Genomic DNA, 24,382 nt, shown 5'->3' with positions numbered 1-24,382 from the left:
AACAATTACATCCAAATATAACGAAAACAAACAAAAAAACACAAGTGCAAAACTTCATGAAGTACAAACCGAACAAAAAAAACAAAAGAAGTAATATACACCTCACGGGATGATACAAAACAAATACAAAACCAAGCAAAAAATAAGTAAAATAATAAATATAAAGCAAAATGTAAACACTTATGGCTGTTCATATGATCTTATTGTTCTGTCTTTATATCTTTTTTTCAATTGGAATATATTTTTACAATCTTTTATCTCATTGTAAAGAAATATGAACGCAATAGCACAGAAAAGTTTGTAACACAACAATATTTGCTTCTCAAAGTCCAGTGTCGAGCAAGCCAGTAATCCACTGGTTAATATTAATTCACTCTAAAAAGTGAACAATTTAAGTAATAAAATAATCCATGAAGTTACACAGAAACAAGATAACATCTGCTAACAGCTCTCGAGTCGCCGTGTTATGTGTTCCGCCTACATAAATATTATTGCCAGCTGAGTGGAATTGTAATGAATAGAAACAGTGATGGATCTGTGTGGATGATGATATAACTGCATTGTAACATATTTGACTTGTTAAAGACGTAAAAAGCATGTGTTAATAAAATATTTCTCTGCTGTTAGGTTTTAAATCATGTTAACCTCTTGTGCCAATAACAAATGTAAAAAAAAGAAGCATTTTTTAAACACCAATTGTATATAGTACTGATAAGAATACCGATACATACCGATATTGATAAGGAATATAGATAAGGACATCTTTTTGATAAAATCCTCAGGATATACATCCTTACTAGAGATGCGCGGTTTGCGGACACAACCGCGGAGTCCGCGGATAAACCGCGGGTCGGGCGGGTAAAAATAAATTTTAAATAGATGCGGGCGGGTTGCGGTTGAACCAATTCGGAAATATATATACATAGTTAAATGTTGTTACCCACATACGAAAAACGAGCAGCACTCTTTGAAACAGTCAATTTTTCATCAGGCACCGCGTCCCAGCAACAAGTGGCGCAAGTGAGCGCTCCTTCAGCGCAGCAGGGCGCATTTTAGAGGCCAGGCGCTCTCGCATGAATCCTGGCACTGTAGATGACATTTCATTCCTGCATAGTGCTAACAAAAAAAAAAGTAAGTAGACATACGGTTGGATATGTTAAACGAATTAGTCTACGTTACCTATAGGCTATACCAAATAAGCCCATGTCTAACCTATATTGAGTTCGGTCAGCTAAATAATTTTGATGGTTACGTGTTGTTTGGGCGCACTACAATGCAAAGGAATTAAGGCAATTGCGTTGTTTATTGTGGTTTTTTTCTATTCAAGATATACTACTATGTGTGAATAATTATTTGGCCTCGCTTTCAAGTGAAGCGCATCTCCGATTGGCTACAATGTAAGGATATTTAGCCTGCTTTGTTTGTCGCGACCGTCTATTTTCATTATAATTCAAGTTTGATGATAAAGTGCAATCTGATGGGTTTGATTTCCCCCCCTTCAGCTATTTGCCTTGGCCAATAAGTTGCAGAGAATTTATTATTATTATTTATTTAATTTATTTTTGTTTAAATAGAGATGACATACATATGTTATTGTATAATTTAAGTTTGTGCGCGTGATTGACAGCCTAAGGCTTATGAGGCACATTTTTTATTTATTTTTTTATTTCAACTTAAAAACGTATGAGCCTATGCCTACAACATAGGCTATGTGTTTATCTTTATTTTCCTGCCTGTCGTTGACAATGGAGATTGTCTGATATTTTGTCATGGCTGCAGATCAATCAATAAAGGTTCATCTTTGTCGCAAAATTGTTCACTGCTTCACTGTGCACCCCGCCCTCGTCCCTATTTGAGCATTATAACGTTTAACAAGTTAATATTCATTGAAATAAATTCAGAAAATTTTTTTTACCTAACGAAAATATAGGCCTAGTCTTTCTAAAACATTTTTTTAACTTCTTAAAAGCCTCGTTCGGCTTGCTGCAACTGCGCACACAAAGTGTGAGGAACGCACTCCTGATCTGAGGGCATTGGCAACAATAGTCAACACTTTCTTAATGGAAATGACAATAATATTATAATAATGATAAATAATAATATCACGCATTAATATCTCTTAGCCACGAATGCGTGACCAAGAGATGCGTGGCACGCATTGAATGTCTCTGCTACATTGGATCAGTCTCCTTTCTTTAACAGGCAAAAGCTTTATAACCTCAGTAATGCCTTGCATCGTCTATATTAGATATATAACAACGGGCGGGTGTGGTTTTGATAAAATGTTGGTTCAGGTGGATGGCGGATGGTTGACGACTTTTGTGATGCGGTTGCGGATGAAATAATTGCCTATCCGCGCATCTCTAATCCTTACACATGATTACAGTTTGAACTTTTGGATTTTTGGCATATTTTTCCCAAAAATCTTGGTTGAACTATTTGTTGTGAATTGGCGTTGTGAAAAAAATTCACTTGCCTTGATATAAAATGTGCATTTAAAAAAAATCTGAATTTAAAACTTCATTAATGTATGCTCCGGTGCGATAGAAGAAAAATACTATTTAAAAAATGATGTTTAGCCTTTCCTAAAAGTGCAGGAGGTATGCGTTAACCGAGACACGGCCGACCTCAGCACCATGCTAATGGAGTTGCTAAGCAGAGAGGAACAGAGGCGGTTTGTCCAGTGGCAGAGACCTGTACCCGGGGCTGCTTCATCTACTATTCCTAAGACTGCGGCGGCCCTGCCATGCAGAGATAAGGCTTGGATTCCAACCGCTCTGATGATAATCTGGCTCCTGCTGCAAGCAAAGTCACACATCCTTGCTAATCCGGCCTCACAAACACTCTTTCTTGTGAAACCAAACAAGGTTTCTGCAACCATTTCTTGCAAAATGGCTTCTCGTAAATGTTTTTTTTTTTTTTTGGGTTGGTGTAACCGATAAATAACCAAGTAATTACACAAAAAAGAACTTGTTAATGCATATTACCCCAGAAAGACATGTGAACAATCACACAAAAGGCTTCTCTTTTCTCTCATTTGTCTTGTGATTTTCGACGAAATATTGTTTCACATGTTCCACTTCTACCTTTGTTTCTCAATGCAAACACATGTCCTCTTTTCTCTTAGTGAATTTAAACAATCTTCTGATTAAAAGGACATAATGTGACAAGCTGTGTACCACATAGAGCAGGGGTGTCAAACCCAAATACAGAGTGGGCCAAAATTTAAAACTGAACAAAGCTGCGGGCCAAATTCACCTTTTAATAGGGACCCGAACAAGTTTTGCATTGAATATTGAACAAGCAAGGCTTATATAACTTTATAGTGACATGCAAAATCGAGTTTCAAATAATAATAATAATAATTAAAAAATATCAATGGCATATCAAATAAAATTTAAATAAAAATGTAATGCCTCTTTTCTATTTGCAGCCTTCTGAGGTAAATATCAAAATAAACTTTTTCCACAGGCTAATAATAAAGTTGAAAATAAAATAACAATAATGAATGAATCAAACATTCAAGCCTTGAAGTAGCAAGAGAAAGTGCATGAATAAAACGTTAATTATTGCTCAGTTTGCTACACGGATTTGCTTTAACACTGAATATGGAACAAGCAACGCTTATACAACTTAATAGTGCAAAATCAATTTTCAAAAAAGAAACGAAAAAACAATGATATATTAAATAAAATTTCAATAATAAATTGAATGCCTCTTTTCTATTTGCAGCCTTCTGAGGTAAATATCAAAATTTACTTCGAAGGGGTTGGGGTTGGGTGGGCGGGGTTTGGTGGTAGCGGGGGTGTATATTGTACCGTCCCGGAAGAGTTAGTGCTGCAAGGGGTTCTGGGTATTTTTTCTGTTGTGTTTATGTTGTGTTACGGTGTGGATGTTCTCCCGAAATGTGTTTGTCATTCTTGTTTGGTGTGGGTTCACAGTGTGGCGCATATTTGTAACAGTGTTAAAGTTGTTTATACGGCCACCCTCAGTGTGACCTGTATGGCTGTTGACCAAATATGCATTGCATTCACTTGTGTGTGTGTCAAAGCCGCATATAGAATGCGACTGTGCCGGCACGTTGTTTGTATGGAGGAAAAGTGGACGTGACGACAGTTTGTAGAGGACGTTGAAGGCAGTGCCTTTAAGGCACGCCCCCAATAATGTTGTCTGGGTAGAAATTGAGAGAAATTGGAGAGAATGGTTGCCCCGGGAGTTTTTCGGGAGAGGCACTGAAATTCAGGAGTGTTGGCAAGTATGAGTATTAGCGGTGAATGCGAATACCAGCGGGCCAGTTCTAATGTTAATTTGATATTGCCTCAAGGGCCAAATTTGGCCCACGGGCCAGAGTTTGACACCCATGACATAGAGGCTGTAAATCATAGCTGTAAAACCTATCTAAGAGAAAAGGTGTCAGTATGCTGTGGGATGAATGACAAGAGGCAAACATTTCAAAGAAAATGACTGCAACCAATCTGTCCAATACAGAGGATACCAGCAGAGTAACTTTAATGGAAAAATAAATGTGCCAAATAAATACGCCACACATAATGAATGAAAAAATGTGCGACTCATGACGTATTAGCGGTTCAATTTGGGAGCTGTGAAGAGAAGGCGCCTGTTGCATAAAATCAACAATGTCACTGCTTATCTTATGATAAGCTCCAACAATGCCAAACAAGAAATTCTAGGAACTGTACATGTCTGTGTGTTTTACAAAGTGTACAAGCTGACAATAGATTAAATTGACTATTTGTCTAATGATGATAACACTTTGAGGATATTTGTATTACAAGTATACTAGTATGTCCCTCCAAAGCATTTTGATTACAACCCATAGGGAGCAACACAAAAGTAATATACAGATATGACAGAAGACTATTGTGCATCACTGATAAACTGTGTTCGTAATAACGCTTTAATAACGCTGTTACTTTTACTAGTAATGTGTAATCTAATTATTTTTATGTACGCTACAAAGCTGTTACCGATATGTTTTTTTTTTTGTCCTTTCCAGCTACTCAGGCAACTCATATTGTTGATGTGGATGCCCATAATTGCTACACAGATTTGCTTTACAAAATAAGTGTGGGAGACTTCTCTTGTTGCCTTATTTGTATTTGACTTTATTAAATGGACTTATATTCGTGTTTAGCACATCCGAACCGGAGCAGGAGGGGATAGAAAGAGAAAAAAAGGAAGACAGAGGAGGAAATTGCAGGGACAAGAAGGAGGTAAAACAGAGATAAAACAACAACAATTAAAACCACAACAACAACCCCAGAACAGCATTAGCAAATACGATATGTACAAATATGATAGTAAAAGTTATAGCAAAGAAGCAGTTAGTGAGGTAAATATTAATAACACAGAAATGACAATAAACATTATTGCAATAAAAATACCAATAGAAATAGCACTTTTGATAATAATGAATTATACAAATAATTACCTCTATTATCAACAATACAATTGTTTCATATGCATCAATACATATATGTAATGATAACCTGAATTACAAAAGAAAGCAGATAAATGGAGGGGAAGAAAGAAAAGCGAACTGTATTAACCTTGTAGATTGTTATAGTAACAATAGGTTAAGCTTTGTCAGTGTGCCGTGTTTTACCCAGTTTCCCTAAGGGGAACAACGTTAATATATGTTTGATGAAACGTGTTTATATGCATAACTGTATGAATGCATATGTGATTGTATATGTACAGTATGTGCACATGTATGTTTGTACAGTGAATGTACTGTGTTTGTGTATGTAAGTGGGAGCGTAGGTACCTATGTACATGATGTGGGTAAGTACCAATGTGTGCGTGTATGTATGTGTTAATGAATGAATAGACGTATGTTTGTATTAGAGATGTCCGAAAATATCGGGCTGCCGATATTATCGGCCGATATATGCTTTAAAATGTAATATCAGAAATTATCGGTATCGGTTTCAAAAAGTTAAATTTATGACTAAAACGCCGCTGTACAGAGTGGTACACGGACGTAGGGAGAAGTACAGATCGCCAATAAACCTTAAAAGCACTGCCTTTGCGTGCCGGCTTAATCACATAATATCTACGGCTTTTCACACACACAAGTGAATGCATGCAAACTTAGTCAACAGCCATACAGGTCACACTGAGAGTGGCCGTATAAACAACTTTAACACTGTTACAAATATGAGCCACACTGTGAACCCACACTAAACAAGAATGACAAAACACATTTCGGGAGAACATCCGCACCGTAACACAACATAAACAAAACAGAACAAATAACCAGAACCCCTTGCAGCACTAACTCTTCCGGGACGCTACAATATACACCCCCCGCTACACCCTAACCCCCCCAAAACCCCCACCTCAACCCTGCCCCCCTCAACCTCCTCATGCTCTCTCAGGGAGAGCATGTCCCAAATTCCAAGCTGCTGTTTTGAGGGATGTTAAAAAAATCAATGCACTTTGTGACTTCAATAATAAATATGGCAGTGCCATGTTGGCATTTTTTTCCATAACCTGAGTTGGTTTATTTTGGAAAACCTTGTTACATTGTTTAATGCATCCAGCGGGGCATCACAAAAAAATTAGGCATAATAATGTGTTAATTCCACGACTGTATATATCGGTATCGGTTGATATCGGAATCGGTAATTAAGAGTTGGACAATATCGGAATATTGGCAAAAAAGCCATTATCGGACATCTCTAGTTTGTATATATGTATCAATAGTTCTGTGTATGCGAGTATGTATGTGAATTTGTATGTACAGTATATTTGTCTCCCAACGTGTGCAGGAGCCAAAGTACGGCCCCAGCCACCCAGAGAGCCCAACCCAGAACAACAGGTGAGGTGCCCAGGGAACAAGGGACCACCGGCCCCACGCAGCCAGGCCAGCCAGCGACAGGAGCCCCAGAGCCAGGACTAGTGTGCCGCCCGACAGGGCCAAGGCAGGCCATAGAGAGATGTGCCCAGCAGAAGACAAGGCAGGGAACAGCATTCCCCCAAGCCAGCGAGAGATCACACCCCACGTGGGCAGAAAGACGGAACCTCCCGCCCCCTAAACCCCCTCACCTTTTTTGGTAAAGTAACAAGTAATTATGAATAAGGACTTTTTTAAAGACTATTCTGATTGAAACAATACACTTCAATACGACCACACCATTTTAGGAACGCACACTTACGTGCCTTTTTATTTCATGATGTACCAACAGTTGAGAGTGGGTGTAACATGAATATCAAACAAAGAATGATTGGATGGGAACAAAAAATCTATTACACAGTTGGAAGAAGACAGGGAAACAGAAAGTCATGTGCTTCTTTTACACATAATTCCAGCAAAATAGTACTCGGAGTCAAAAGACCAAACAAAAGATCCTGCAATGAGCTATTGTTGCTTTTTAAACATAGCACAGGGAAGGTAGGATATTCTCACACCAACAAAGAAACTGAATTACCGCAGATTTGTGTCAACACTCGAGCCCTCGTCTGGGATAAATACTTGTCTAGCAATGTGGTAAAACCTGTCTTGTAATCTCCGACATTCAAAGTTTACAGCGGTACTGCTATGGCTCAATACGACCTTCAAAGGTGGTCTGCCTGATCCTGATCATAGTTGTGCTATTGATAACGAACCAGTAAAAAAGGTCATCAAAAAAAGATGCCATTTAAAACTAAAAAAAAAATTCAGATACCTAATTTTAGGATGATGGTGCTATGACTAAAATTCAAGTAGGCAAGTACTCTGTCTGGTATCGAGTTGTTGGCCACACAGAGCATAAACAAAACATTCAGTGCTGAGGGCTTCCCCCGCCTACACACTGCCAGCTTGGCTGCTTTTCCAGGGTTGAGAAACACAACTGATGTCACCATTTTACTAAACGTCTCATGTCTTTTACCTTCCTATTCTTCTAAAACCCTCTTCGTCCCATCCATAAGCACTATTTTAGCTTTGACTTTTGTGCCTTAATGGTTACCTTAGATCTGGTTTTCCACAAAAGACCAAATACTTAACGGTATCAGTGAAAATGCAGTGTAAACAGGAGTAAAGGGTTATGATATCACCCTGGCCTAGTACTCTGGTAAGTGAAACAACCTATATTCCTGGAGCAATGGCCTCCATGTGTAGGTTCCAGCAAGAACTCGACTCGGTGAAAGAAACAACGAGATTATGGCACCCTGCTCTTCGTGCACCGTTCTCATGGATAGGGTGGCCAGTGTCCGCCAGTTAGAGCAGAGTAATTTTGTAACTTTAGAAGTCTCAAACACGTTTGGTAGCGTCAGCTGTAGCGAGCTGCCTAGCCCAGCTTGTAGCAGTCCTAAGCGGCCTACAAGCCACGGTGAACCGGTTGAGACGCATAATAGATTTAGCCCTTTAGCAAGTCCTACACCCCAGTCTACTGGACACCATACCTTAGTCATAGGGGGACTCCATCACCCGCAACATACAGCTTAGTAAACCAGCAATAATTAAGTGTATTCCAGAAGCCGGAGCACCTGACATTGAAGCTAGTCTTAGGGAGCTGACTCGCAACAGACATAGTAAACACGTACGACAGGCTAATCGCACCACTATCTACCCGAACAATGACACTAGTATGAGACAATCAGAGATTGCAAAGAGGAACATAGCTAGGACTTGTAATATCGCTAGAAAGATGTCCAGGCATTGAGTACTTGTCTCTGGCGCCCCATGCGACAGGCAATGATGAGAGGTATAGCAGATTAGTTTCGCTTAACAAGTGGCTGGCTAGTTTTGTATAGAACAAGGACTAACGTTTATTGATAACTGGCCCTCTTTCTGGGGCAAACCAGGCTTGCTGAGGTTGGATCGGTCTTCACCCTGACCGGAAAGGCGCCATCTCGCTAACAAAAATATAGATTACTTTTTAAGTCACACTTGACTAACTACACTAGAGAAAGCTCGAACAGAGGCAATTACAGTGTCTGCTAGCCCGGGTGAGGAGTCAGTTAAGCTAGAACTAACCAACGGCAAGCTGGAAAATTCCTGCACACATAGCATTTCTCATAGAAATATAAATAACTCACATAATTTTTTTTCTGGAGTGAAAGTGCCAGAGGTGGACATACAAATTATGACGCGTCAAATCTCTTGCAACACCAAGAAAATAATCTCAAGATCCCCATCATATCAATAACTGCGCAAAATTGAGGTGAAATTATTAATATTAGTACTCCAGATACCATTCACAAAAATGCCTCAAAACAGCCCACTACCTATAATATGGGCTTTTTAAATATCAGATCATTGTGTCCCAAATGTTATTAGTTAATGAGGTTACTAAAAACAATAGTCTTGAAGTCATTGGTCTCAGCAAAAATTGGATAAAACCAGATATTTTTTTCCCGCTTAACGAGGCATTGCCTCCTATCTATACGAGTGCACATATTGCCCGTCCCTTTATAAGATCCAATGAAAACCTTAACCTTAGCCCTAACCTAAGTAATAAATATAAATAATTTAAGGTGCTAACAATGAGGTCTGTCACACCGCTACCTCTCCATCTGGCAGTTATCTATCGCCTCTCTGGCGATAAAAATAACACTTAGCGTCTAACAATCTCTGTGAACCCTTTCAGTCTGGTTTCAGGGCAAATCACTCTACTGAAACAGCCCTCGCAAATATGACTAATGATCTATTGCTAACTATGGATGCTAATGCATCATCTGTGTTGCTGCTACTTGATCTTAGCGCTGCTTCCGATACCGTCAATCATAACATTCTACTAGAATGTATCACAACACTTATTGTATGTCAGACTTAGCCTTTTCTTGATTCAACTCCTATCTTACTGACAAAATGCAGTGCGTCTCCCATAACAATATGACCTCGGAGTATGTTAACGTGCGGAGTTCCACAGGGTTCGATTCTTGGCCATGAACTCTTCAGTATCTATATGCTGCCGCTAGGTGACATCATACGCAAATACGGTGTTAGCTTTCAGTGTTGTGCTGATGACACCCAACTCTACATGCCCCTAAAGCTGACCAACACAGTTAAGATGCAACTTTAAAGTTTTACTACTTACGTATAAAAGACTAAACGGTCAAGCGCCATCCTATCTTGTTGGCCTCCCAATGGACTGGTATTTCATATTATGAAGTCGGGACCCTGGGTGGACCACTCCTTATGCATCAGTCGGTGAAATATCAGCGCCGACTTGTATACATGCAAGAGGATCCCCTGCTGGCCCCACTATGGACTGGACTCTCACATTATTAACCATATCCACACAGCACACATTGCACCGGTCACCTGGTGCAATGTGTGCCCATTAGGGTTGAGTTTTTTCTTGCCCTGATGTGGGATCTGAGCCAAGGATGTCGTTGTGGCTTGTGCATTCCTTTTGAGACATTTGTGAGTAAGGGCTATACAAGTAAACTTTGATTGATTGATAATTGATTACCGTATTTTTCGGAGTATAAGTCGCACCGGAGTATAAGTCGCACCTGCCAAAATGCATAATAAAGAAGGAAAAAAACATATATAAATCGCACTGGAGCCCGGCCAAACTATGAAAAAAACTGCGACTTATAGTCCGAAAAATACGGTACTATGCAATTGAATCGCCTTACGCAGTCACAGAGGTCTGATTAAGAAGCAAATTTGTGAAAAGTGTGTTGCCATGGCAGAGGTCTGCATGGATTTGGTGGATGTCACACAAACTAGTTAAGTAAGATTAGACTGCAGGTTGCAGTCCAGTAGTACACTTCATGTATCGTAACGAAAAAGTAATAAACAACTAATTCCGCAATATTGCTTTCTTGCCCCTGTAGCAGCAGATGTGGCAAAAGTAATCGTCACCCCATAAAAACTTTCCGAGATTAGGCTATTCAGAGACAACCGCTGTCCCCGTAACTTGTCCAAAGCAACTACCGTATTTTTCGGAGTATAAGTCGCACCGGAGTATAAGTCGCACCTGCCAAAAATGCATAATAAAGAAGGAAAAAAAACATATGTCGCACTGGAGTATAAGTCGCATTTTTGGGGGAAATGTATTTGATAAAAGCCAACACCAAGAATAGACATTTGAAAGGCAATTTAAAATAAATAAAGAATAGTGAACAACAGGTTGAATAAGTGTACGTTATATGAGGCATAAATAACCAACTGAGAACGTGCCTGGTATGTTAACGTAACATATTATGGTAAGAGTCATTCAAATAACTATAACATATAGAACATGCTATACGTTTACCAAACAATATGTCACTCCTAATCGCTAAATCCCATGAAATCTTATACGTCTAGTCTCTTACGTGAATGAGCTAAATAATATAATTTGATATTTTACGGTAATGTGTTAATAATTTCACACATAAGTCGCTCCTGAGTATAAGTCGCACCCCCGGCCAAACTATGAAAAAAAACTGCAACTTATAGTCCGAAAAATACGGTAGCTTTTTGCAAGTCCAGTCCGACTTCCCCAAACAGCAGCAGTCAAATGGTAAAAAACAGAGGAAAATCTAATGCAGATGACATATATTACAAATGCATTTTCCATCCATCCATTTTCTACCGCTTATCTCAGCTGCTTCGGGCGGAACAAGTCGCCACCTCATCGCAGGGCCAACACAGATACAGGACAAAAATCAGCCACAAACAAGACAAGTGCACAAAAACTAAGGGACCCAAAATATTTTCTTAAGAAGAAGCAAAATTGGATGTGCATTTTTTCAAAGAGGAAGTCATTCATACATGCCATGACAATGAGCTGGCAGTCATAGGAGCATGTCAAATGTGATAAAATATGTCACATGCATTCAACACAAGCTTTTTGTGAAATGTGAGGAAATAAAATGTCAGTCCACATATTGTAGGTAAAAACGCATGCAGTTTTGGTTATTGTGTCATTTTAGACAGACATTCCAGTAAGAAAATAAGGATCAGGGTCAAAGACATTCAATACTAAGCCAGTGTTTAACTACTAAATACAGTAGATACTGTAAGAGCTAGTCATCCTGCCATGTTTGGTGCTTGATGTGATCCTATTGACTCAACAGAGTAACATTGAAGTGCTGATCTGGTTCTTAGCGAAAACACACTAAACATCCTAGAAATGTAAAAAGGTTTTCTTTTTCAGTCTGCATTCTATTTAAAACGAAACCTGCTGTTTGTCATGGATAGACGGCTTGCCTATGATTTCACTCATCAGGTTAAACAGGAATATAACCACCACCATAGCAACTATTTTTAAAACCTATAATTCTCAAAGATCTCTTCTGTGTATGAGCATGTTGCCAACTGCACTTATTCATACACAATATTTGCGCGAGACTGCAGTCATCTTATTTGGTGCAAACAGCAAGTTTTACTTCTGATTGTGATAACTACAGATTTTTATTTGTACCACTATTGGAAAACCATGCCAACCATTTATATTTTTGGTGTAAAAAATGTACTTTTGTGCTGGTGTGCTGCATTTTGTGTACTGACTATTAGAGGGATTAACTACTTTAAAGGGGAACATTATCACCAGACCTTGATGTTGCAGAAAAAAGACCATATATTTTTTTTACCGATTTCCGAACTGTAAATGGGTGAATTTTGGCGAATTAAACGCCTTTCTATTATTCGCTCTCGGAGCGATGACGTCACAACGTGACATCACATCGGGAAGCAATCCGCCATTTTCTCAAACACCGAGTCAAATCAGCTCTGTTATTTTCCGTTTTTTCGACTGTTTTCCGTACCTTGGAGACATCATGCCTCGTAGGTGTGTTGTCGGAGGGTGTAACAACACGAACAGGGACGGATTCAAGTTGCACCAGTGGCCCAAAGATGCGAAAGTGGCAAGAAATTGGACGTTTGTTCCGCACACTTTACCGACGAAAGCTATGCTACGACAGAGATGGCAAGAATGTGTGGATATCCTGCGACACTCAAAGCAGATGCATTTCCAACGATAAAGTCAAAGAAATCTGCCGCCAGACCCCCATTGAATCTGCCGGAGTGTGTGAGCAATTCAGGGACAAAGGTCCTCGGTAGCACGGCAAGCAATGGCGGCAGTTTGTTCCCGCAGACGAGCGAGCTAAACCCCCTATCGACCCTAGCTTCCCTGGCCTGCTGACATCAACTCCAAAACTGGACAGATCAGCTTTCAGGAAAAGAGAGCGGATGAGGGTATGTCTACAGAATATATTAATTGATGAAAATTGGGCTGTCTGCACTCTCAAAGTGCATGTTGTTGCCAAATGTATTTCATATGCTGTAAACCTAGTTCATAGTTGTTAGTTTCCTTTAATGCCAAACAAACACATACCAATCGTTGGTTGGAAGGCGATCGCCGAATTCGTCCTCGCTTTCTCCCGTGTCGCTGGCTGTCGTGTCGTTTTCGTCGGTTTCGCTTGCATACGGTTCAAACCGATATGGCTCAATAGCTTCAGTTTCTTCTTCCATTTCGTTTTCGCTACCTGCCTCCACACTACAACCATCCGTTTCAATACATGCGTAATCTGTTGAATCGCTTAAGCCGCTGAAATCAGAGTCTGAATCCGAGCTAATGTCGCTATAGCTTGCTGTTCTATGCGCCATGTTTGTTTGAGTTGGTATCACTATGTGACGTCACAGGAAAATGGACGGGTGTATATAACGATGGTTAAAATGAGGCACTGAAGCTTTTTTTAGGGCTATTGCGTGATGGGTAAAATTTTGAAAAAAACTTCGAAAAATAAAATAAGCCACTGGGAACTGATTTTTAATGGTTTTAACCCTTCTGAAATTGTGATAATCTTCCCCTTTAAATAGCCAACAAATTACAACAATTTAGGTACATTAGCGACCCCGATAGAAACAGGCGGTAGAAAATGGATGGATGAAGTATGACTAGGAAGGAACGACAAAGTGCATTTCTAAGACTGCTAACCTACGGCAATAACAACCCTCTACACTCAACCCATTTGACCCTTATGAAGTATTCATCAGCACCATTGTTGTCTGGTCACTTCCTGCAAGCTGCATGCATATAGTAGGTCATGGTTGAGGTTGAACTCAAACCAGGAAACTGGCAGCCTTTGCCAATCAAGAGTTTTTCTTCCTGCTCTGCTGGCCTTCCAGAGTTCAAATTGGTTTCACTACTTTTTAACAGCTTGTCTCACAATATGTAGGTACATCTACTGTAGAGTTTTTGTTATATTTCTGTAAGGACTTTTGACCAAATTCTGGTATGTAGGCAGGTGACTATTTTTTCCTTGAAGGTAGATTTGTTTTGCAGTGTAAATACCGGTAATTTATAAGAGGACAAAGATGCTGAAGAGTACTGTTTAACCTGACATGATATCAGGTACTTGCTTTTACTCGAAAACAATGAGTGTGACAGGCAATTATTTGTCATGGTTTGTGGCTGGGGATGACAGTGGAGCACTGGGTGATGTGTGGAACCAGACTTGGTTTACTTGTGAGCCCTAAGACGGCATTACTCTCATTCATTTTTTGTGTGTCTGAAGAAGACATCCGACTCGGCAAAAGCGTCACTTATGGACACTTACTCAACTGATAACAGATACATTTCTGTGAACGCCGCAAGAGAAACACCATAAGACAATCAGAGTACATTTTCACAGGTCACTCAAGAAGCCATAATAAGGTCGTAAATGGTTACCTATGAGGTCCTCTACCAGAATGATATGCTTACAAAAAGCTAGTTACTTTGATGTTTCTCAATGACGCTCCATCTAAAAACAGCAGACCCTTTTGCCAACTTTAGCCTTTTTACCTCAAGACTCACATTAGAAATTAGTTTCCCAAGTCTACCACAATAAAGAGCACAACAGAAGTATTTTGCATACGTTTCATATAGAACATTGAAACAAAAATACTGAAAATTCCACGACATAGTGAATTTGCAAACAGCTATAATTATACAGAAAGTAAACTGTAATCTGCTACCCAAGAATATAAAACAATTCTTCTCAACAAAAGAGGAGAAATATAATCTTAGAGAAAAATGTAATTTAAAACATTTGTACGCACGTACAACACTTAAAACCTTCAGTATATCAGTATGTGAAATTAAATTATGGAATGGATTAAGCAAAGAAATCAAACAATGTACAGACATGATCCACTTCCAAGAAACTCTTCAAACTTAAAGTGTTTACAAAGTACAACCATGACAAACATTCTGAATGTATTTCATCCATTCATTTTCAAGATAATCTTACTCATCTCACCATATGAAATATAACTTCCTTCACCAATTATTATTATTTTTAATTGTTATTACTTATGGAGTATATTGTGAATAAATTGAAAACAGGAAGTGAACAAAAGTTTTAGCAACTGCTACGTAAAGGAAAAGGCGTAGGATTAAATAAGCTCTGCTTCTTCCTCCTCCTTTTTGAACATGTTGAATAGAGGAACTGGAAATTGTGATGTATCATGTTGTATGCATGCATGTTCCAAATACACTCAAATTCAAGCTCAAACAGGTCAAACATTTGTGTTTTTATTTAAACTAAATAGCTCTATTTTAGCTTTATTTATAGCATGTCATTTGTGTCTCTACATCAGGGGTGTCCAAAGTGTGGGCCAAATGTGGCACGACGACATCTTCAAATTGTCCCAAGAGACATCATGAGTTTAATAAGAAATCTTGCCCGCTGGAAGATTGCATTAATTTCAAAAGTATAACATGCTATAAATGCTGCTATTTTGACACAATCTGGTGGACAAAATGAGTTTTTCCTGGTCAATGACTTTTTATGTTTGGAATGTGCAGCATATATTTATATGACTGAATGCAAACAACCTTGCCTAGTCATGGTGCAGAAAAAAGAAAAAAGAAATCCAACCAATACAAAATGTAAACAGACATGGTCACTGAAATTTGTGGATATTATAAAAAAACGTCCAATCACCAGGAAAAAAATCAAAATTACACCCATCCATTACAAAGCGTGATGGGAATATGACCGGTACTTTTTAGAGGCGGTATAGTACCGAATATGATTCATTAGTATCGCGGTATTATACTAATACCGGTATACCGTACAACCCTAATATATATATATATATATATATATATATATATATATATATATACACACACACACACACACACACACACACATACATCATATATATAATGTATATACAGTAGTTACTTTACACGCAGTCGAATTTCGGCCCTCAACAACATTTTCTTAGCCCAATGCGGCCCCCCAAGTCAAAATGTTTGGACACCCCTGCTCTACATAGTCGCACAGTTCCAATTCTTCTCTGTACTATGCATCACCCGCGACGGGAAAGAGTGATCACATTAATCATATAAAAGGTTTTTATCTGAGCTAGCATGCTGTGAGTTTTGACTTTGTAAATTATTTTTTTCTTTTCTAAATTGGGATGTGTATCACATATAACTGGCAAGGAAAAACTGTATTACAGTCATTCAATGACACAGCTACTTTAGTCTTTGTCAAAATTGGCCTCTTGAAGTTGTAAACAGTCATGGATTTTGTGCAGTCAAGAAACTGCACAATGAATAAAATCACTTTCCACATTTCAAATCAGCAACCCAATACACATTTAGTAAAACAAATGAGGGAAACCCTCGTGAAGACTAATAAACAAAAGCAAGTAAATAGCACAAGTACCTTGGGAAGTGGCCGTCCCAGCTGTGAATACAATTTAGTCCAGAACTGCATGAGAGACATGGGTCCAAACACTGCTCAGAGGAGGGATTGAGCACACACATAGACACTCACACATACACATCCACACCCTCCGGCTTCACCGACAAGCCCTGAGTGCACCAGCCCCGGTCCATAGGCGTCAACACCTATTCACCTTGCAGAACCCAGCCCTTTGTCAGCTCCTCTCCTTTGGTTGAACGCAACACATCTGCCTACGATTGGAGGCGAGGCTCTGGTCAATATGAAAACATACTTCCTGCTACGCAATGGCACTAGCGTATTTAGGATGACTGATAAGTCATAGTGATTGTGCACTAGTTTCCCTTAGCTCAAAAAGGTGGCTTGAGAATGAGCAAGTGAGCAAGCAGAGGAGGGGAGGGCAGAGGGAGGGTTGGAGAGGAGGAGCTTTCAGGAAATGATGCTTTTGTTGGTAAGTGACTAGAGTTACCGGCAGTCAGACCCTTTTTACTGTACATGGTGTAACTCAACCGCATTTGTAGTGTAAACAGTATTGCGCTATGGACCCAGCCACCCTGCACATCCCACTGTTTACCACTATAGTTAATAAGGCTAGTGCACTTATTAATGACTATTATAATTATTTAAGAAGAGCCAGCTGCCACTCTAAATTAATTCCCCCTGTCCCAGCTAACTAATAATACATTTGCTTTTATAAGTAATTCAAGCGCTCATTGCGAGAAGGTGAACTAAAGGAAACAAACAAGAGAAGGGAGTAGTCACACATGCAAATGCAGCAGACTTCACCTGTCAGGTGGCATTTATATTGCGTTACAGAATACACAAACATAAAACACAGAAATGTATGAAAGGCCTACTGAAATCCACTACTACCGACCACGCAGTCTGGTAGTTTATACATCAATGATGAAATCTTAACAATGCAACACATGCCAATATGGCCGGGTTAGTTTACTAAAGTGCAATTTAAAATTTTGCGCGAAATATCCTGCTGAAAACGTCTCGGTACGATGACGTCAGCGCGTGACGTCACGGATTGTGGAGGACATTTTGGGACAGCATGGTGGCCAGCTATTAAGTCGTCTGTTTTCATCGCAAAATTCCACAGTATTCTGGACATCTGTGTTGGTGAATCTTTTGCAATTTGTTCAATGAACAATGGAGACAGCAAAGAAGAAAGCTGTAGGTGGGAAGCGGTGTATTGCGGCCGACTGCAGCAACACAAACAAAACCGGTGTTTCATTGTTTACATTCCCGGAAGATGACAGTCAAGCTTTATCATTGGCCTGTGGAGAACTGGGACAACAGAGACTCTTACCAGGAGGACTTTGAGTTGGATGCGCAGACGCGGTACCGTGACTACGCATGCAGCTGCGGCTTCCAAACATTTGATCGCTTGCCCGTACGTGTGTGCCGCTATGTGCATGTCACGTACGTAACTTTGGGGAAATATATGTGCTGTATGAACTTTGGGGAGGTGAACGGTACTTTGGGCTGTGGGATTGAGTGTGTTGTGCAGGTGTTTGAGTTGTATTGGCGGGTTATATGGACGGGAGGGGGGAGGTGTTTGTTATGCGGTATTAATTTGTGGCATATTAAATATAAGCCTGGTTGTGTTGTGGCTAATAGACTATATATATGTCTTGTGTTTATTTACTGTTTTAGTCATTCCCAGCTGAATATCAGGTCCCACCCGCCTCTCACAGCATCTTCCCTATCTGAATCGCTCCCACTGCCCTCTAGTCCTTCACTCTCACTTTCCTCATCCACAAATCTTTCATCCTCGCTCAAATTAATGGGGAAATCGTCGCTTTCTCGGTCCGAATCGCTCTCGCTGCTGGTGGCCATGGTTGTAAACAATGTGCAGATGTGAGGAGTTCCACAACCTGTGACGTCACGCTACTCGTCTGCTACTTCCGGTACAGGCAAGGCTTTATCAGCGACCAAAAGTCGCAAACTTTATTGTCGATGTTCTCTACTAAATCCTTTTAGCAAAAATATGGCAATATCGCAAAATGATCAAGTATGACACATAGAATGGACCTGCTATCCCTGTTTAAATAAGAAAATCGCATTTCAGTAGGCCTTTAACAGGACAGGTGCATGCGGCAAAAATGCATTTTGGGATGTTTGAGAAAGAAACAAAATTGTATCCATTAGGAAGTTATTAACTGGAGTTCATATGTTTAAAAAAATCTGCCAACAAATGAATTATCTTAACAAGCTGACTGAACACGATTACGAATTACTTGTCGCTGGTGAAACAAATGAGGTCCATTATGCACACACCCGGCTTCCAGGAATCCATAAAATAATGTCAGTATAATATAATGTCATGTCCATCTTTGCGAGGCCAAAACCCAGAAGAGACGCTTATAGACAGAGTGGCGCCTATCTATGGTGTCATCGTATAAGTGGGAATCTTCAGTGTGTGTGTGTGTGTGTGTGTGTGTGTGTGTGTGTGTGTTTGTGTGCAAAAAGCAAAGTGGCACCACAGAGGCTTGAATCTATTACTCATGAGGACTTCCAACTTTTAGCTGAACAAGCTAAAAAGAAGGGAACAAACCAGACCTCCAAACTGATATTTAAATTCCAGTTTTCCAGACAAATTCTGTAGACTTTTGTCATCAAATGACTTCTCTGCTCATCCAGTGCATTAAAGTCTGTTTCCATTGTGCCACAGAAAAGGACAAAACCAGACATCGTCAGACAGTGGGGAGTGTGGAAAAGATCAATGAAGTAAACATAATATTACAATCCTTGTTTATACCAGGCTAATTTAACAAAAAATAGTCTGCAGAGGATAGGTAAATGGAAACTGCACTTAGGAATTTTGCCTATCATTCACAATCCTTTTGCAAGCACACATTTTTTTTTTTTTTTATGCGTTCTAATTAGTAAATAAATGTGATCAAAAGTCTGCTTACAATGGAGCCTATGGGAGTCGCTTTATTCTGTCTGTATCACGCTTAAGAACCATCCAAACCCCTCCATCATCGCTGTATATACAGTATGTATCAAGGTAATGGGCACATTCATAATCAGGGCTGTACAGTGCGAGCAATTCAATCGCATAGAAAATAGGTTGTGCGAGTATTGAAAAGAATGTAGCACACGTGCAAATACAGATTTAACCCTTTAATTAGCGTATTCAGGGTCTCTGCAGGTTTCAACAAGCCAAATTTAAGACTTTTTTAAGACCATAATGAATACAATTTAAGACCCATTTCACATCGATACAGGCAAAAAAGTACTAAAGACTTGAAGGAAAATTGGAGGTCCGGAATTATTTGCAAAGGATATGAATTTATTCACAGCTCTTTCACATTGGAAAACTAAACGCTTAACCTAACCAAAAACACCAATTTTGGTTCACTCTGTTGTGAACCAAAATTTATTTGGAAGTCAGAATAAAAACAATGGCCAAACTTGCTTGGCACTCAGCATCAAGGGTTGGAATTGGGGGTTAAATCACCAAAAATGATTCCCGGGCGCGGCCACCGCTGCTGCTCACTGCTCCCCTGTGGGGGATGGGTCAAATGCAGAGAATAATATCACCGCACCTAGTGTGTGTGTGACAATCATTGGCACTTTAACTTTAAACTCTACAGTCGCTATACCGTCCTAAAAAAAATCAAAACATTTCAAAGTGAGACGGAATTTAATGCATGTTTTAAATAAAAGTAACATCAATAGACTCTTAAGACCTTTCAAAATCGTTTTTAAGACCTTTTATGAGATTTTAGGAGAATTGTAGACATTTTAAGGCCTTAAATTCAAATTATTGGATTTAAGACTTTTTTTAGACTTTTTAAGACCCCGTGGATACCCTGTGTGAAGTGAAGTGAATTATATTTATATAGCACTTTTTCCTCTAGTGACTCAAAGCGCTTTACATAGTGAAACCCAAAATCTAAGTTACATTTTAACAAGTGTGGGTGGCACTGGGAGCAGGTGTAAAGTGTCTTGCCCAAAGACACAACGGCAGTGACTAGGATGGCGGAAGCGGGGATCGAACCTGGAACCCTCAAGTTGCTAGCACGGCCACTCTACCAACCGAGCTATACCGGCCCTGGTATTCCTCTTGAAATTAATCCATCCAAATTTGATCAAATTAGAGTAAAATGTTTGCCCATCTGTGTAATATGTCTGAAATAAACTTAAACCATAACATTTACCAAAATGAACAATTGATTGACGCGGAGGTGTCAGTGATCACTCTGTGCACGCTGACAGCTGTGTGTGTGTGTGTGTGTGTGTGTGTGTGTCCCTCTTTCTGCGCTGCAGCGCCATGCACAGAAGGGAGAGGGGCAGTATTTGAGTTGTGAGTGAGCTTCAAGTCTTGCAACGCGCAAGAAAACAAGATCTTAGTTAAAGGAACTGGTCAGAAAAATACAAGGTTTTTTTCACCACCTTAAAACTTGACACAAACTGCACTGTGCGCTGGTGACGACAAATCAATGATTGAAGTGGCAAACATGCCATCCAAATAATACCACGTTTGTTGATAAGAACATACAGCCATGGAAGCACAATCAATCTACTTATTAGGCAGCGGTGTAACAAACCAGTGAAAGAAATTAAAAAGAGCTGCCGTCAGAGCCGACAAAATGCTGCTGCTAACTGCTAGAAATATCAAAACAGCTCGAGCCTGTGACTCAGACAGAGCATTGGACTCGGTGACATCACACGTTACGAGGCAACGCTTTTTAAAAGGCACACGCACACACTGAAACTTAACTGCATTATGCCAGATATTTGAAGTTTTTTTTTTTTTTTAATGTAACAAATTAATTACTTTACCTAGTAATTAATTACATTTATTAAAGTAATTAAGTTAGTAATTAAATTACTTTTAACGAGTAACTATAATTAATGACTTTTTAACAGTAATATTCAGAACACAGCCTGTCACACAGCATCATGAAGCGGTTGGCAGGTTGGTGTTCCTGGCTGACATCTTTGTGTGTGTGTGTCCTATAATAATGTTCACCTATGTTAAAGGTCAATTATTTTAAAGTTAAAGTACCAATGATTGTCACACACACACTAGGTGTGGTGAAATGTGTCCTCTGCATTTGACCAGCTGGTAATCACAGTGTTAAAAATAACGTTCAAAATATAAAACATTCTCATGCATTTTAATCCATCCATCCGTTTTCTAACGCACCTGTTCAAGAAGTCGCATTAATGGTAAGAAGTATTTTATTTATTGTTGGTTAGCTTCAGAATAACAATGCTATTAAAAAGAATAAGAGACTTATTATACTCTAAAAATGTTTGGTCTTACTTAAAAATGCACGCATCTAGTTGTATTCAGTGTTAAAAAATATTATATGGCTCTCACGGAAATATATTTTAAAATATTTGGCTTTCATGGCTCTCTCAGCCAAAAAGGTTCCCGACCCCTGGTATAGCAGAACAAGTTAGTTAGCTCTTTTTGATCATGGCGCTGCTATAAATAGTTTGTCTGCGTTAGCGCTTATAATAACAATATCTATAATATTTGGTTAATATACAGGTCACGAAATATAAATGGAGTTGTTGGCGGTTTTTCCATGGTTATTTAAAAGGCTTTAAGGGCAGAGTAGAGGATCTCCCATTGACTCCATTTTAAGCAGACTTGTATTTACGTTTATTTACGAGTTAGAATGCAATAAAGAAAAGACATTTGCCTTCTTGTCTCTCATTGTGAAAGATAGGCAAAATTCCAATTAAAGCGCAGTTCCTCTTTAATTAATGAATTGATTGGACTTATCATAATAAAGAACCATGAATGTTCTATCTAAAAATCAACATTAGTCCTCAGAAACACGGGTACTTTCCAAAACACACATTGCTCCTGGTTTGTGTAAACAAATCTCCATCAACACCAGTGTTGTTGTTTATATAAAAACGTCCACATTAAAACACATACACTGGCTGTCATAAGCATTTTGGCCAATCAGAAGGCTCAAAAGGCAACAGCGGACTTGGTCGCTCATAATCCCGCATCTTTTCGTCAATATATAGACAAATTATATGTGCAATGTCATGGACATCATCTTTAAAATCAGCGCTTATTTACAGTACATGGAGTCCAAGTAACAACATGAGTTTTTCTGTTAAAAGTAGCCTCAGAAACCTTGGGGTTGTTTTTGATCAGTCAATGTCTTTGGAGGGTCACTGAACAAAAACTGTTTTTATCATCTCAGAAATATTTCTAAAGTGAGAACTTTGTTGTCAAAATTGGATCTCGATATGATCATTCACGCATTCATTTTGTCTCGTATTATAACTATTGCAATTCTCTTTTCACTCTCTTCAACAAGTCAACGCTGAAGAGACTTCAGACTGTACAAAATGCAGCTGCCAGACTTTTGCCCGATGCACCAAGAACAGCCCGTATCACCCCCGTTTTATCCAGTCTTCATTGGCGTCCAGTTAAATTCCACACTGAGTTTACGATTTTAGTCCTGACATTCTGTGCGTTCCATGGTGGGGCCCCTCAGTACATCACTAACTTGCTATGCCCCTACTCTTCAGGGCGCAGCCTCCGGTCTTCAGACCAGGGTCTTCTTAGGATCCCAAGAACTTGTTTTAAAACCCGTGGAGACCTGGCATTCCAGGCTATAGCTCCCAGACTCTGGAACAATTTGCACCAGTCCCTCTGTGATCTTGACTGTGTTGAAACTTTTAAGAAACATTTGAAAACTTCTCTTTTTAGTAAAGCTTTTAGTTAATGCACCTTTTAACTATCATTTTTAATCCACTTTGTATCCTTTTTATGAACTTGCCCCTGTTGTTTTGAATTGAATAATTGTTTTTTTGTACAGCGCTTTGTGATTTTATGTGTGAAAAGTGCTTTATAAATAAAATCTACTTACTTACTTACTTCACCAACTGTAAGTCAATAACTTATTTACTCATGTTGTTAAAGGGGCTGTTTGCACCCTGTATTTGGCTGCCGAGAGGCCCTAACTTTCCAAAGTGCTGTAAGCAGTATAAGGCGCCCTCTTTCGGCTTGAGCACGTAAACTACGCTCCACATAAGACACACGCATTAGCTTTGTTTGTTGTCAGCAAATGATAGGAATTTGGCAATAGCTACTAACATTAGCAATCAGTGAATGTGTCACATTTCATAACAATAATTATTACTTGCATCTCTGAGAATGTTGTGTGTATGTGCACGCGCTCCCTGCGTGTAAGAGCCAGCCTGAACGCTCAACTTTTTCTTTGGTCAAAGAGCAAGTTTTATTCGATACCATTAGTAATTGTGAAAAGTACAGACATTTAAAAAAATGAATATATTCTGTTATACTACTAATAGTAACAACTTAAGCTAGCCACTGGAGTGCTTTTTGTTCATTTGAAAAATGTAACGTTGAACAAGTCCCTTTAAATCACAAAAAATTAAATATGGTTTAAATAAGGGATGTTTAATCACAGTTTGTCCGTAGTTAACTCTTAAAGGGGAACATTATCACAATTTCAGAATGGTTAAAACCATTAAAAATCAGTTCCCAGTGGCTTATTATATTTTTCGAAGTTTTTTTCAAAATTTTACCCATCACGCAATATCCCTAAAAAAAGCTTCAAAGTGCCTGATTTTAACCACCCGTCCATTTTCCTGTGACGTCACATAGTGAAGCCAACACAAACAAACATGGCGGAAAGAACAGCAAGCTATAGCGACATTAGCTCGGATTCAGACTCGGATTTCAGCGGCTTAAGCGATTCAACAGATTAAGAATGTATTGAAACGGATGGTT

The 24,382-nt window shown here is 39.2% G+C and overlaps 1 protein-coding gene across 3 annotated transcripts in view; it reads right to left on the bottom strand.

Annotated features, from left to right (window-relative positions):
- Positions 1-24,382, bottom strand: part of sbno2b (strawberry notch homolog 2b) — a 221,084-nt gene that overhangs the window by 74,036 nt on the left and 122,666 nt on the right. The window contains exon 1 of one of the 3 annotated variants that reach the window (XM_061977840.2): positions 16,612-16,904. The exons of the other annotated variants lie outside the window; for them this stretch is intronic. Coding sequence (XP_061833824.1) covers positions 16,612-16,671 — 60 coding nt within the window. The 5' untranslated portion in view covers positions 16,672-16,904. Of the gene's footprint in view, positions 1-16,611; positions 16,905-24,382 lie in introns of those variants that run through there. 3 annotated transcript variants of the gene reach the window in all.

The sequence above is a fragment of the Nerophis lumbriciformis genome, linkage group LG18 (genome assembly GCF_033978685.3).
Source record: "Nerophis lumbriciformis linkage group LG18, RoL_Nlum_v2.1, whole genome shotgun sequence".
NCBI classification, from domain to species: domain Eukaryota; kingdom Metazoa; phylum Chordata; class Actinopteri; order Syngnathiformes; family Syngnathidae; genus Nerophis; species Nerophis lumbriciformis.
The sequence above is the reverse complement of the archived record's forward strand: the minus strand, read 5'-3'. Positions and strand labels throughout refer to the sequence as shown.